The 15,429-nt window shown below is 50.4% G+C and overlaps 2 protein-coding genes across 3 annotated transcripts in view; both read left to right on the plus strand.

Moving 5' to 3' along the window:
- The first annotated feature begins 1,862 nt into the window (after window positions 1-1,862).
- On the plus strand, window positions 1,863-4,052 carry FAM167B (family with sequence similarity 167 member B). The gene is made up of 2 exons (XM_032246750.1): window positions 1,863-2,874; window positions 3,559-4,052. The coding sequence occupies exons 1-2, from the start codon at window positions 2,614-2,616 to the stop codon at window positions 3,787-3,789; spliced, it is 492 nt and encodes a 163-aa protein (XP_032102641.1). The 5' UTR covers window positions 1,863-2,613; the 3' UTR covers window positions 3,790-4,052.
- Window positions 4,053-6,181: 2,129 nt separating this feature from the next.
- The window catches only part of LCK (LCK proto-oncogene, Src family tyrosine kinase), a 35,439-nt gene continuing 26,191 nt past the window's right edge, over window positions 6,182-15,429 (plus strand). For both annotated transcript variants that reach the window (XM_032246751.1, XM_032246753.1), the window contains exon 1: window positions 6,182-6,324. The gene's annotated coding sequence lies outside the window, so the exon portion shown is untranslated. The remainder of the gene's footprint in view (window positions 6,325-15,429) is intronic.

Below are 15,429 nucleotides of genomic sequence, written 5' to 3' on the forward strand. Positions count from 1 at the left end.
AGTAGCTGGAACTACAGGCATGTGCCCCCACACCTTGCTAATTTTTTCTTTTTTTTTTTTAAAGACGGGGTTTCACCATATTGGTCAGGCTCGTCTCAAACTCCTGACCTCAGGTGATCCGCCTGCCTCAGCCTCCCAAAGTGCTGGGATTACAGGTATAAGCCACCGCGCCCAGCTACGCATAGCTAATTTTTTGTATTTTTTAGTAGAGATGGGGTTTTACCATATTGGTCTGGATGGTCTTGATCTCTTGACCTCATGATCTGCCCGCTTCAGCTTCCCAAAGTATTGGAATTACAGGCGTGAGCCATCTCATCCGGCCTCCTATTTTCATTTCTTTTTTTTTTTTTTTTGAGACAGAGTTTCGCTCTTGTTACCCAGGCTGGAGTGCAATGGCGCGATCTCGGCTCACCGCAACCTCCACCTCCTGGGTTCAGGCAATTCTCCTGCCTCAGCCTCCTGAGTAGCTGGGATTACAGGCATGCGCCACCATGCCCAGCTAATTTTTTGTATTTTTAGTAGAGACGGGGTTTCACCATTTTGACCAGGATGGTCTCGATCTCTTGACCTCGTGATCCACCTGCCTCGGCCTCCCAAAGTGCTGGGATTACAGGCGTGAGCCACCGCGCCCAGCCCTATTTTCATTTCTTAAACATTGATGTCTACACTGTTGTGGGTGCTGATTACTAAGAATAAAACCAACTGCTACCTTTAAAGGGCCTTCTGGTCCACTCTGTTTCAGACTTTTGCATGTGAGTTTTACACACACACATACAAGCCTTCTTTCAAATTATATATATAAACAAAAGTAAAACCATAGTATAAACATGAAATTGGAACCATTCTGTGAAAGAAATCAGACATGAAAGAATATATATTTGCTTGAGCCCAGGAGTTTGAGACCAGCATGAGCAACATAGGAAGACCTTGCTTCTATTAAAAATAAAATTATCTCATGAGACTACCACAAGGAAAAGAAAAAAATTAAGTTAAATTAAATTTTAAAAAATTACCTGGGTGTGCGTCTTGCACGTGTAAGTTCCCAGCTACAAAGGAGGTCGAGCAAACGAATCCCTAAATCCAAGAGTTTGAGGTTGCAGTGAGCCATAATCCCACCACTGCACTCCAGACTCTAGCCTGGCAACAAAGCAAGACCCTGTCTCAAAAAAACAGAAAAAAAAAGTAGAAATTGTATAATTCCAGATGAGCAGCAGCAGCTGGGATGGGAATTTGGTAGAAATGCAGATTACCAGGCTCCGCCCCATACATACTGAATCAGAAACTCTGGCGGTGGGGCCTAGCAATCTCAGCAAGCTTTCTAGGTGATCCCAATACATGCTGAAGATTGTGAACCGCTGGTGCTGTTACCCTTGGGAGAGTAGTGGCAGGCCAGGAGCACACAGGAGGCTAACAGCCCTTCCGGGGTGCTGGAAATACTCTGTTGCTTGATCTGGGTGCTGGTTACATGGATGTGTTCAGTTTGGGAGAATTTGTTGAACCATGTATTTATTTATTTACTTATTTTTTGAGATTGAGCTTCATTGTTTTTGTCCAGGCTGGAAATGGTGTGATCTCGGCTCACTGCAACCTGCATCTCCTGGGTTCAAGTGATTCTCTGGCCTCAGCCTCCTGAGTAGCTGGAATTACAGGTGCACACCACCACACCCGGCTAATTTTGTATTTTTAGTGGAGATGGGGTTTTACCATGTTGGCCAGGCTGGTGACAAACTCCTGACCTCAGGTGATCTGCCTGTCTTGGCTTCACAAAGTGTTGGGGTTACCGGCGTGAGCCACCACACTCTCATGCATTTATGATATATACAATTTTTCTGTGTGTACGTTATGTTTCAAAACAAAGTTTAAAAAAGCGAACTGCTCTGGTTGAAGCCCTGGGAGGGGCAGGGAGAGGGAGGGCAAGGACTTGATCCACAGCTCTGCCCTTCCCCTGCAGGCAGCCCTTGAAGAATTTCCAAGGGAACCTATGGCTTCTTAGAGTATTAGCCTGAAATCCTTGATCTGTCCCAACAGAGCTCTGAGAAGGTCAGTGACTTGCCCAAGGTTCCACAGAGCCAGCACTAGAACCCAGGTCTCCTGACTCCCAGGCCAGGGCCCTGGAGGCTAGTCCTTTGCCGAAGGGCTAGTGTCACGAGTAAGGACAAGGGGTGGCTAGGCAGCCTCCTCCCGGATCTCAGCTCCCTTAACTTGGGTCTTGGGAAGAGGGCCAAGACTCTGGTGTGAATGATGCTTTTCTCATCCTGGAGCAACTTCCTTTCTGGGAACTGGGTGTCTCCTTCTGGGCAAAGACAATAAAATTCATCCAAAAGGCCAGAGAAGCAGGGTTCCTCCGGCCCCCACCCGGATGGGCATCACGTGGCTCCCAAGTTAGCAGTCCAGGAAAATTCCAGCCCTTGCACACTTGGCCTCACACACAGCCATCTGCTCACTCACCCTGGCACACTCAGCCCCCTAACCCACCTTGAACATTGACCATCATTCACTCCCTGGCACACTCTTCTCACCCTCAGCTTCTACCACCTCTCCCTGGGCAATACTGCCAGCCCTTCCCTCATCCCAGAGCTGCAGCTCCGCCCTGTCACTCACCTCAAACCTGCCATGTCCCTGGGGCAACTGAAATTCCAGGCGGTGGGCGAAGAGGATGAAGAGGATGAGGAGGGGGAGAGCCTGGACTCTGTGAAGGCACTCACAGCTAAGCTTCAGCTGCAGACTCGGCGGCCCTCATATCTGGAATGGACAGCCCAGGTCCAGAGCCAGGCCTGGCGTAGGGCCCAAGCCAAATCTGGACCAGGGGGACCTGGGGCCATCAGTGGCTTCGACTCAATGGACTCCGCCCTTGAGTGGCTCCGACGAGAGCTGGTGAGTCTGGTGGGGTGGGCAGCTTTGCACAGGGCTTTGGGGCTGGTCCTCCCTAGGGCCCAAGACCACAGGCATGGGGAAGGGATGAGAATGAACCCCGCCTCCAGCACCTGCCCACTCAGGTGTCCTGGGCTGAGGAGCCAGGAAGGGACTTGTCCAGTGCTGTATTCAGGGAGCCTTGCTGAAGGATTCCATCCAATCTACTGACCTTGGGCTCCTGTGGCTTAGGGGACAGAGCCCTGCCATTGGGGAGTGTGGAGCACCATGATAGACAGGAAAAGATACGGCCTCCCTTACTCTGGGACTTGCTATGCCCCAGAGATACAGTGAAGTACAAAAGGAGGCCCTGGCAATGCCGCAGGCAGATTCTGAAGACGGGAATTTGAATAGGTGGCTCCCAACCCAACACGTGCAAATAGAAAGATAACCAGGCTCCAACGCAGAGATTCTGCTTAGTTGATCTGGGATGGGTCCCAGGCAGCTGGATTTGCTTAATAATGAGTACTTAGCCCGGTTTGAGAACCACCAGGTGGAGCAAGATTGGGAGATGGGGAGGGATCGAGCTGAGCTGAGAAGGGGCCGGGGAGGACACAGCCAGTGCCGAGGCCCAGCGTTGCCAGGAAGGGTGGAACGGCGCGCGGCCGAGGGCCGGTCCGTCAGGCTCACGCCCCCTCTCGGCCGCAGCGGGAGATGCAGGCGCAGGACCGGCAGCTGGCAGGGCAGCTGCTGCGGCTGCGGGCCCAGCTGCACCGGCTGAAGATGGACCAGGCCTGTCACCTGCACCAGGAGCTGCTGGATGAGGCCGAGCTGGAGCTAGAGCTGGAGCCCGGGGACAGCCGGGCCCTGGCCCCACTGCTGCGGCACCTGGGCCTCACGCGCATGAACATCAGCGCCCGGCGCTTCACCCTCTGCTGAGGAACACCTGTGGGCCGCCCATCCTCCCGCCTCCCCACCCCCCTCCCACTGCCGCTTCCCCTGCCTGCCTGAGAAGAGGGAAGGGAGGGGTGCCCCAGAGGCACCAGCTCCTGGCGGGGGAGCAGAAACATTCAGGCTTCTGAGCGCTGAATTCCAAGAGTGCAAAACCCTAGCATCCTGTTTCCTCTGCTGCCAGCTGGGAGGGGGAGGAGGAGGATCTCACACCCACAAACTCCTCAATAAACGCCCTGTCCGCTTCCCATCAAGGTCTCTTGCAGTCGTTTATTCAGGCCCAGGGCCGCTGTCTGAACGTGGCCTGTCCCTGGGACCACCCTAGTCCACTGCAGGCCCATGGGAAGTGACTTAGGTAAATTGGGATGCTGAAGAATGCAGAATCTGGGAGACGTGGATTTAAAGGCAGCTCCCTCGTTTCTTTTTTTGTTATGCTTTTTTATGTGTGCAGTGGTGTGATCTCTGCTCACTGCAACCTCCATCTCCCAGGTTCAATCGATTCTCCTGCCTCATCCTCCTGAGTAGTTGGAATTATAAGTGGCTGCCACCATGCCTGGCTAATTATATATATATATATATATATATATATATTTTTTTTTTTTTTTTTTTTTTTTTGAGATGGAGTTTTGCTCTTGTTGCCCATGCTGGAGTGCAATGGCGCGATCTGGGCTCACTACAACCTCCGTCTCTTGGGCTCAAGCTATTCTCCTGCCTCAGCCTCCCAAGTGGCTGGGATTACAGGCATGTGCCACCACACCTGGCTAATTTTGTATTTTTAGTAGAGACGGGGGTTTCACCATGTTGGCAAGTCTGGTCTTGAACTCCTGATCTCAAGTTATCCACCCGCCTGGCCTCCCAAAGTGTTAGAATTACAGGCCTGAGCCAATGTTTATTTCTATTAGACCCTGAGGAACCCCTTAACCCCTGAGTCTGTTTCCTCACCTCCACAACAGTGATCAACGGTGATGCTGATTCTTACTCCGCAGGTGGCGGACGTGCCTTAAGGGAAATCGTGCACAGCGAGCCCTCAGTGACTGTGAGCTATTACTCCCAGCGCTGCAGTGTTTCTGCTCTGTGCTGAGACTCGGAGATGGACCATGAAGTGTTCAGGCTTACATTGCAAGGGAGGCTGGGCCCTGCACCAGCCCTGGAGCTCCAACTCCGGGCTCGGTGTCACTCTGTAGGTTTTTCACTTTGTCTCTGTCAGCCTTTGTTTCTGTGTTACCCTCTTTGACTTTCCAACTCAGGCTTCCTCTTCCCCCAACCCATTTCCTGCCCCACGGCCTGCAGCTGAGGTGCACACAGTATTACAACCTCGCTTCCACCTCACAAACCCCAACAATGCTCTGTGGGTTCCCCTCCCCCTACCAGCTCACTCAGGCAGTGACGCATTTGCCCTTTCCTCCTGGTAGGGTCAAGGCCCAGTTCTTGGACCTGATGAGGCCACCTGGAGTTCCTCGCATCACTGGTGACCTGGCCCTCAGCTAATGATGGGCACTCCCTCAGCCTAGTCCCAGGGGAAATTCTTTGCCTGCCTGCTGCTTGTGACAATCTTCTTGGTGCCTGCTTATAACAGAAAGTCCTAACAGTCTGTGGCCTGCACCTGGGGGCCTGAGCAGGCCTGTTTGCGCTGTCTTCCATCTGTTGCAGGAGACGGTGCCAAGCCCTCCACCTCTGCCAGGGGCTGTGGCCTTGCCTCTACCTGCATTCGAAGTGTTGCCCTATGCTCAGACCATGATTAGTGGGTGTTGTGCTGGCCTCCGACTATGGCAGGGGCCTCTTGGAGACGTGAGGTTGTCCTGTCTACTTCCTGAAACAGGAGCCACCCTTTCTGTCTGTGAGAGGAAATTCTTCCAGCATTCTGCCTACCACTCGCCTATCCTTGACTATAATAGAGCTACTGTCCTGTTCCTGGGATGACATGGGAATTGTTCTCTCCGCCTGACCTGACTGTGACATGCATGCTTTGCTGGCCAGCTATTTAACAGGGATATTGTCCTCTCCTCTGACTCTGGACGATGCTACCTTTGCTGCCAGACAGAAAGAAAAGGGTCACTCAGCTGCAGCGGTGGTGCTGCGGGGCTGCTTGCCTCTCACCATCAGCTGAGTGCGAGTCTGCTTGCCCCCTGCTCACTGGGGCCAAAGGCTGCCCTTGAATCTCTTGCCCAGATGTTCCCTGGAGGGCAGAGGGATGGTCTATTGGACACCCTCCCCTCGACTTTAACCTCCCAGCGTCACCCTCAGGGTTAGTAGGACCTGGCCTGGAGGTGTAGGGGACCCCCAGAGACTGGGAGGCGGGGGTCTATAATGGCAGGAAGCTTGGGGTGCTAGAGGCTTGTGGTTGCGCTGCTGGGGCCCAGTTGGCTGCGGAGCCCTCAGGAGGAGGCAGGAAGTCAGGGTGGGACGTGGGCGCGGGGAGATAGGCGGTGGCTACGACGGCAAGGGGAGCTGAGACTGTCCAGGCAGCCAGGTTAGGCCAGGAGGACCATGTGAATGGGGCCAGAGGGCTCCTGGGCTGGGCAGGTAAGGAGTTCTGGGAGCGGGGCACAGGCGTGGGGCGGTGGGAGACCTGATAGCAGGTGGCTGTGGCTTTGCGGGGTGGGGCGAAGCGCCAGGCTCCCTGGGGACACTGTGGCCCTTTGTGGGCTGGGGAGAGAAGATCCTCACTGGAGGTCAGGTGGGAGGCAGGCAGTGCAGCTGGGTCGCCTCTTTCCTGCGAAGCTGGTGGTGCTTGACTCTGCCATGCTGTCCGCAGCAGCCTCTGCCTCACTGGGAGCGTGTTTCCTGGAGACCAGGCGCATGGAGAGTCAGGTGTTAAAAAAACAGAAACCACCAAGTCCAGTGCCTCATGCCACGAGGATGAGGCTTCTGAGGCCCAGAGAGAACAAGGCACTCACTGCCCATGATTTCTCAGCAAGGCAGTGGCAGGGCCGGGCCCCGGAAGAGAGTGACAGCTGAGGCTGTGACCACCCCGCCTGGAGCAGGGTGATGGTCAGGCTGGACTCAGAGGACTCAGGAAGACTTCTGGTTTCTGGGGCAGACCCCAATGACAAGAATCTCCAGAGAGAAAGAGAGAGAGAGAGAGAATCACCCAGGGAATCCAGATGGACGTGCAAGGAGTGATGGGAGTGGACGGATAAGTACGGGGCTGTCCATCATCTGGGATGGAGCTCCAGGGCGGATGGACATGTCTGATCTGAGTCTGGGAAGTTGGAAGTGAAAGAGGATGACGGGAGAAGGGAAGCGGAAGTACTATTTTTATCCCAAACGGGGGTGCAGTTGACCCTGTGTGAAAAAGCTCTGAACTCCCATCTGGAAAGTCGCCATTCCTGCCTCTGCCAAGCGTCACGGCAGGATGTCCTCCCCTTGCTGCTGGCTCCCTCCTGCTTCAGCCCTGTGATGTGGTGGTGATGCGTAGGGCCTGTTGGTGTTGCTGATTCTTGCTTCAAACCCCAGGGAGGTGGAGAGAGACTGGGGAGGCATAGTTGCTATCTGGCCACCCCCTTACTTTTTAACTCTGAGCCTTAATTTCTGGGGGGAATCCCCAGACTTCCAGGTTCCCACTGCTTCGTTGGAGTTTTTCTTGACACACACTTTCCGCCTAATCAGCAGGTCCCAGCCTTTGTCCTGTCTACAGCTCTGAGGCTTATGGCCTCTTGTGGGGACTGGGGAACATGGTGGCTCTCCCCGCGCTTCAGGGAGGGTCATTCGCCCCCAGATAGACATGAGCAGCTCCCTCTACCCAGCGCTGTGCTGACAGATCAATCAGACAGGGTCCCTGGCTCTTGGGGCTCAGGAACAGAGGCTCTTCTCAGAGAGAAAGGGCCGAGTGGACAAGGGCTGAGAACAGGCTGAGGGTTGGTTCAGAGGAGGAGAGAAGGCATCTCAAGATCTGGAAAGTTTCCTGCAAGAGTTAAAACAGTTCTGAGAAGGAGAAATACCCATTTTCTAGAGTGCCTAGGACATGAAGCCAAGGACACTATCCCTGGATTCTGTTCCTTGGGTACCATGAGGGCAGATACCTCAGAGCAAGACCAAAGGCAAAAGAGCCCATAGGCGTGGTGTGGGGCAGAAAACATGCATTTCAGGGACAGGCCGACCCAGGTACAATTCTGTACTATCATTTCCTTGAGCAAGTGTCTTCATCTCTCTCTAAACTTCAGTTTACTTATCTGTAAAGAGGCAATAATCAAGCTGGGCGCGGTGGCTCACGTCTGTAATCCCAGCACTTTGGAAGGCTGAGGCGGGTGGATCACTTGAGTCTAGGAGCTCAAGATCAGCCCGGCCAACATAGTGAAACCCTGTCTCTACTAAAAATGCACAATTAGCTGGGTGTGGTGGCAGGTGCCTGTAATCCCAGCTACTCTGGGGGCTGAGGCAGGAGAATCTCTTGAACCTGGGAGGTGGAGGTTGTAGTGAGCTGAGATAGAGATCGTGCCATTGCACACCAGCCTAGGCAGCAGAGTGAAACTTCATCTCAAAAAAAAAAAAAAAAAAGAGTCAATGATCAATTTCTCCCTTACAGAATACTTGTATGGAATCAAAGAGAAAATGACCATGATATGCCCTAGGTAGTACCTGATACCTAGTAGGTGTTTAAGGGAGGTGCGACACTCCCTCCCCCTGCAAATCATGCGCCAAAGGGAGAGCTGTCCACACCCAAATTCTGCCCACTCAGCACCTTAGCGGGCTGGTGAGCCACCCATTCCCTCACACTTGTAGTGTGGCTTTGCAAATGAGCCTGTTTCCTGTATATAATGCAAGGGGTGTGAGAACTCAAGCAGACTGAACTCTGAGCAGGGCCATGGGATCTACTTTAGAAGGGGGTCTCTCACACAGCCACACACACACGCAAATGAAAACACCACATATACCATAAGAAAAGGGATGTGTACAGATATGTTCAGAGGCAGGGCAAGGACTGCACATAAAACAGACTGCATCCTCCAGCTCCATCACACACCATGAGCTGACAGCTTCAAGGCCAAGCTCAATTCAGTGGAAGTTATTCTCAGTGGCGTTGGGTAGGGTGGGGTGGGGGGTGAGGAGAAGGTGGGACCAAAGTACCATCCAGTCATGTGGCCTCTAACAGTCAACCTCAGTGTTGATTTTAAAGTATCTGGAGCTAGGAGTCTGAGGCTGCAGTGAGCTGTGATCGCTCAACTGCACTCTGGCCTGGGTGGGACAGCTAGACTCTGTCTCTAAAAAGTAAATACGGCCAGGCACAGTGGCTCAGGCCTGTAATCCCAGCACTTTGGGAGGCCAAGGCGGACGGATCACCTGAGGTGAAACCTGAGGCCAACACGGTGAAACCCTATCTCTACTAAAAATACAAAAAATTAGTCAGGTGTGGTGGCGCATGCCTGTAATCGCAGCTACTCGGGAGGCTGGCAGGAGAATCACTGGAACCCAGGAGGTGGAGGTTGCAGTGAGCCAAGATTGCACCATTGCACTTCAGCCTGGACGACAAGAGTGAGACTTCATGTCAAAAAATAATAATAATAATAAATACGGACCTAATGTATCTGGAGCTGCATTTCCAACTCTTGTACTAAAGAACACTAGTTGCATTAGGCACTGGGAAAGGAGAGGGCTCTGAGGCCAACTCAACATGGCTTCAGCTACAAACTCTGGCCCATCATAATCACGATCACATCACAATCAACGTTAGCTTGTTAAAGCTCTGAAAGTCTCCCCGAGAAGAAGCCTTGATTCATTTTGTCTAAACCAGTGTTTCCCCAACTTCCTGGGCTACAGGACCTTTTGTCCTGTGTCACGTATTCTATGCTGAAGCCTTGATACAAGGAGAGGAGTGAAAGGGCAGGGTGGGCTGTGCAGACACTCCTTGCATGATTGTGTCTCTTGGCAGAGTTTATATGTTAGCAGTGGTTTTGTGGTTTTTGTTTTCTTTTTTTTTTTTTTGAGACAAGGTCTTACTCTGTTGCCCAGGCTGGAGTGCAGTGGCTCGATCTAAGCTCACTGCAATTTCCGCCTCCCAGGTTCCAGCGATTCTCCCACCTCAGCCTCCCTAGTAGCTGGGATTACAGGCATGTGCCACTGTGCCTGGCTAAGTTTTTTTTTTTTTTTTTTTGAGATGGAGTCTCGTTTTGTTGCCCAGGCTGGAGTGCAATAGCGCAATCTCGGCTCACTGCAACCTCCGCCTCCCAGATTCAAGCAATTCTCCCACCTCAGCCTCCCTGGTACCTGGGATACAGGCATGCAACACCATGCCCAGCTAATTTTGTATTTTTAGTAGAGACAAGGTTTCTCCATGTTGATCAGGCTGGTCTTGAACTCCCAACTCAGATGATTCGCCTGCCTCGGCCTCCCAAAGTGCTGGAATTACAGGTGTGAGCCACTGCGTCCTGTCATGCTTGGTATTTTTAGTAGAGACGGGATTCCACTATGTTGGCCAGGCTGGTCTCAAACACCTGTCTTCAGCGTGATCCACACGCCTCGGCCTCCCAAAGTGCTGGGATTACAAGCTTGAGCCACCGTGCATGGCTGTTTTTGTTTTCCAATTACAAAATTAGCCATGGCTGTTTTAAAAAAACTCAAACAGGCCAGGCACAGTGGCTCATGCCTGTAATCCTAGCACTTTGCGGGGCTGTGATGGGAGGATCACTTGGGCCCAGGAGTTTGAGACCAGCTTGGGCAACATAGTGAGACCCCCATCTCTATTTAATTATTAAAATAAAAATAAAAATAAATTTTATAACTCAAACAGTACAGAGGCATATAAAAAAATACAAGAAATTCAGCTTCCTCTAATCCCACTTCTGGGATGTGCTCATCGTGAACAGTTTGGTGTGCGTCCTTCCAGATTTTCCTATGTATGGCTGCTGAAAAGCCTGGAGGTTGAGTCTAGTTTCTGCAGGCTGGCAGACCAGGACTCAGTTTACAACTCCACTGCTCATTTGTTTGTTACAAGGCCTCAGACAAATCATTTTACCCAGTTTGGGCCTCAGTCTTTGCATCTGTAAAATGGAGATCATAACAGCACTCACCTCATAGGATTATTATGAAAATTACATGAAATAATGCAAACAAAGACTTAGCATAGAACTTACTTAAAGAATTGCCTATATACACATGTCAATGCAAATAGGCATATACTCTGCATCTGTTCTGCAACTTGCTTGTCGTGGTATATGCGGGATGTCTTTCCGTGTCAGTACGTGGAGCTCTGCCTCATCCTTTCAGCTGTTTCACTAAACGTTAGCTTGGTAAATGGTTAATGATGGTGATTTTGACATGTTACTTCCCGGCAAGTGTTGCTGTCATGCGAGGCCATGTTGTTGGCAGTCAGAGATATTACTCATCAGGGCGCTAACTACAAGCCTTACAGCCTCCTGTGAAAATGAAGTGATCCCCCAGAGGGGCACCCACCTCTGTCACAGACGCAGGGCCACATGAAGGGGACGCTCTCTGCTCACCTCTGTGTCTTCAGCACTAGATCAGAGTCTGACACATAGGAGGTACCCATTAACTTTTTTTTTTTTTTTTTTTTGAGACGGAGTTTCGCTCTTGTTACCCAGGCTGGAGGGCAATGGCGCGATCTCGGCTCACCGCAACCTCCGCCTCCTGGGTTCAGGCAATTCTCCTGCCTCAGCCTCCTGAGTAGCTGGGATTACAGGCACGTGCCACCATGCCCAGCTAATTTTTTGTAGTTTTAGTAGACGGGGTTTCACCATGTTGACCAGGATGGTCTCGATCTCTTGACCTCGTGATCCACCCGCCTCAGCCTCCCAAAGTGCTGGGATTACAGGCTTGAGCCACCGCGCCCGGCTTAACTTTTTTTTTTTTTTTTAAGAGACAGTGTCGCTGGTCCCAGTGCAGTGGTGTTTACAACTAATTGATCACAACCAGTTACAGATTTCTTTGTTCCTTCTCCACTCCCACTGCTTCATTTGACTAGCCTTTAAAAAAATAAAAATTAAAAAAAGAAAATAAAAAAGAGACAGTATCTCACTCTGTTGCCCAGGCTGGGGCACAGGTGGTGCGATCATAGCTCACTGTAACTTCACACTCCTGGGCTTGCGTGGTTCTCCTGCCTCAGATTCCTGAGTAGCCTAGGACTACAGATGTTTGCCACCATGCCCAGCTAATTATAAAAAAAAATTCTTGGCCAGGCACAGTGGCTCATGGCTGTAATCCCAATATTTTGGGAGGCCGAGGTGGTAAGATCTGTTGAGACTAGGAGTTCAAGACTAGCCTGGGCAACATAGCAACACTGCGTCTTTATTAAAACATAATAATAACAATACATTTTATTTATCTATTTGTTTGAAATGGAGTCTTGCTCTGTCACCCAGGCTGGAGTACACTGGCACAAACTCAGCTCACTGCAACATCTGCCTCCTGGGTTCAAGCACTTCTCCTGCCTCAGCCTCCTAATAGCTGGGACTACAGGCACAGGCCACCATGCCTGGCTAATTTTTGTATTTTTAGTAGAGACAGGGTTTCATCATGTTGGCCAGACTGGTCTAGAACTCCTGACCTCAGGTGATCCACCCACCTTGGCCCCCCAAAGTTCTAGGATTACAGGTGTGAGTCACTGCACCTGGTGTAATACACTTTAAATGTATAATGTAAAAAAAAAATTCTGGCCAGGCATGGTGGGTCACGCCTGTAACCCCAGCACTTTGGGAGGCCGAGGCCTGAGGACAGGAGTTTGAGACCATCCTGGCCAACATGGTCTGAGGACAGGAGCTTGAGACCATCCTGGCCAACCCCGTCACTACTAAAAATATAAAAAATTAGCTGGGCACAGTGGTGGGCACCTGTAATCCCAGCTACTTGGGAGGCTGGACAGGAGAATTGCTTGAACCCAGGAGGTGGAGGTTGCAGTGAGCTGAGATTGCACCATTTCACTCTAGCCTAGGCAACAATAGCAAAACTCTGTCTCAAAAAAAAAAAAAAAATCTGCTTGTAGATAAGGTCTTACCATTTTCCCCAGGCCGCTCTCACACTGTGGTGTCAGGCAATCCTCCCACCTCACCCATTACATTTTTGTCAACAGGCCAGCTCCTCTAATCCACAAGCAGCAGCCTAAGCCCCAAATTCTCTCTCGCACTGCAGCATTCCCTAAAATATGACCTGCACACCACTCAGCTGTGTGAGTGATCTTAGGGGATAATGAATGAACAATTACAAATGTTATGTGTTTACTTCAGTGTGTGCTTTTGTTTCACTTCTATTTATGTCTCATGATTCTGGTTTTCCATTTATGGTAGTAAAGTTTCCATTTTAGGTTAATATATCAAAGGTGAAAAAAGCCTGTGGAAGTGCCAAAAATCATGAAAGAAAATGATCAATTATTTTAGCCTGAAAGATGTTTAAGGCCAGTGTTTATTTAGTCCTTACTATGTAGCAAGCACTATGTTAAGCATTTTATTTTATGAGATCATCTATATATCACATATAATGCTCACAACAGCCAGCCCTAGAGGCAAGTCTTACTTTCGTTGTCATTTTGCTGATGAAGGAACTGAGGGAAGCGCAGAGGTTTAGTGACCTGCCCAACAGCCTTCTGCCAGTAAGTCTTCTGTTTTTTTGTTTTTTTTTTTTGAGACAGAGTCTTGCCCTGTCGCCCAGGCTGGAGTGCAGTGGCATGATCTTGGCTCACTGCATGCCTCCCAGGTTCAAGCAATTCTCCTGCCTCAGCCTCCTGAATAGCTTGGATTACAGGGGCGCACCACCACGCCCGGCTAATTTTTGTATTTTTAGTAGAGATGGGGTTTCACCATGTTAGTCAGGCTGGTCTCGAACTCCTGACCTCCTGACCTCATGATCAAAGCGTGAGACACTGCACCTGGCCTTGTTTTTATTTCTGAGGCAGGTATCGCTCTGTTGCCTAGGCTGGCGTGCAGTGGTTCGACCTTGGCTAACCGTAGCCTTGACCTCACCGAGCTCAGGTGATTCTCCCACCTCAGCCTCCCAAGGCATAGGACATCATGTCAGGCTAATTTTTGTATTTTTTTGTATCGACGGGGTTTTGCCATGTTGATCAGGCTGATCTTAAACTCCTGGGCTCAAGTATCTGCCCACCTCAGCCTCCCAAAGTGTTGGGATTATAGGCATGAACCACCACGCCTGGTGCCCTTCTGCCAGCAAGTGATTGGGAAAACCTGGGATTGAACTTGGGTTGCCATGACATGGACATGGTGAACTGAGCCTCTAGAACTGGCAGACTCTCAGAAACTTTCATAAAACGGTGTGGATTACCAAGCTGTAGGTAAGGCTCCATCCTGATAAAATTCTCACGACGCAAAAAGCACACCAAGGTACCCAAGGGAGGAGACTCAGTAAAAGGGTTTATCAAGCACACTCACTTTACTGGTTGGGGAACTTCTACTAAAATACCAATTAGAATAATTGCTCTATATCTCTTATTTATAGCGACACTTAACTAGCAGAATGAGTTCTATGTTCAAGCCACTCCCAATTTGTGAAAATAAATCCGTTTTGTTTGCATATAAAATGAGGCTTAATGTTTTTGTTCTCTGTGTCAAGAGGCCACAGAGTTCATTCAAAGAAGGTTTGAAGCCAGGCGTGGTGGCTTGCACCTATAATCACAGCACTTTGGGAGGCCAAGGCAAGGGGACTGCCTGGGCCCAGGAGTTCAATTCCAGTCTGGCAACATAGGGAGAGCCCATCTTTACAAAAAATTAAACAATTAACTGGGGTTGGTGATGTGTGCCTGTGGTCCCAGCTACTCAGGAGGCTGAGGCGGGAGGGTCACTTGAGCCCTGGGAGGTCAAGCTTGCAGTGAGCCGTGATTGTGTCACTGCACTCTAGTCTGGGTGACAGAGTAAGATATTGTCTTTAAAAAAGTACTATGTATATAAACAAATATGAAAAGGAGGTAGCCCAGGACACATCCTGATTTACCCACTAGAAATGGTAGCCCATGCCTGTAATCCCAGCACCCTAGGGGGCTGAGGCAGTGGATTGCTTAAGTTCAGGAGTTTGAGACTAGCCTGGGCAACATGGCAAAACCCTGTCTCTACAAAAATTCAAAACATACGGAAATTAGCCAGGCTTTCTCATGCACAGCTTTTCAGGAAAAAAAAAAAAAAGAAAGAAAAGAAAAAAAAATAGCTGGAGGCTGGGCGCAGCGGCTCATGCTGTGCCTGTAATTCTGCACTTTGGGAGGCCAGTGAAGGCAGATCACTTGAGGACAGGAGTTCTGGACTACCCTGGTCAACATGGTGAAACCCCATCTCTACCAAAAATTAGCCAGATGTGGTGGTGCATTCCTGTAGTCTCAACTCCTCAGGAGGCTAAGGCAGGAGAATCACTTGAACCCAGGAGGTTGAGGTTGCAGTGAGCCAAGATTGCGCCCCTGCACTCCAGCTTGGGGGACAGAGGAAGTCTTCATCTCAAAAAAAAAAAAAAAAAAAAAGCTGGGCATGGTGACACACTCCTGCAGACCCAGTTACTCAGGAAGCTGAAGTGGGAGGATTGCTTAAGCCCGGGAGGTCCAGGCTTCAGTGAGCTGTGACTGTGCCACTGCACTCCAGTGGCACAAGAGAGCAAGACAGCAAGAGAACAAGACCCTGACTCAAAAAAAGAAAGAAAGAGAGAAAGAAAGAAGAAAAAGAAAGAAAGGAAGAAAAGAAAGAA

Source organism: Sapajus apella, unplaced genomic scaffold (genome assembly GCF_009761245.1).
Source record: "Sapajus apella isolate SASKATOON/1434 unplaced genomic scaffold, GSC_monkey_1.0 scaffold62, whole genome shotgun sequence".
Classification (NCBI taxonomy): Eukaryota; Metazoa; Chordata; class Mammalia; order Primates; family Cebidae; genus Sapajus; species Sapajus apella.

Bases quoted from the DNA above. Each gene is read 5' to 3' on its own strand.
- FAM167B (XM_032246750.1), top strand. From the start codon at position 2,614: ATGTCCCTGGGGCAACTGAAATTCCAGGCGGTGGGCGAAGAGGATGAA. The intron at 2,875-3,558 runs GTGAGTCTGGTG...TCTCGGCCGCAG, and splicing joins AGTGGCTCCGACGAGAGCTG to CGGGAGATGCAGGCGCAGGA.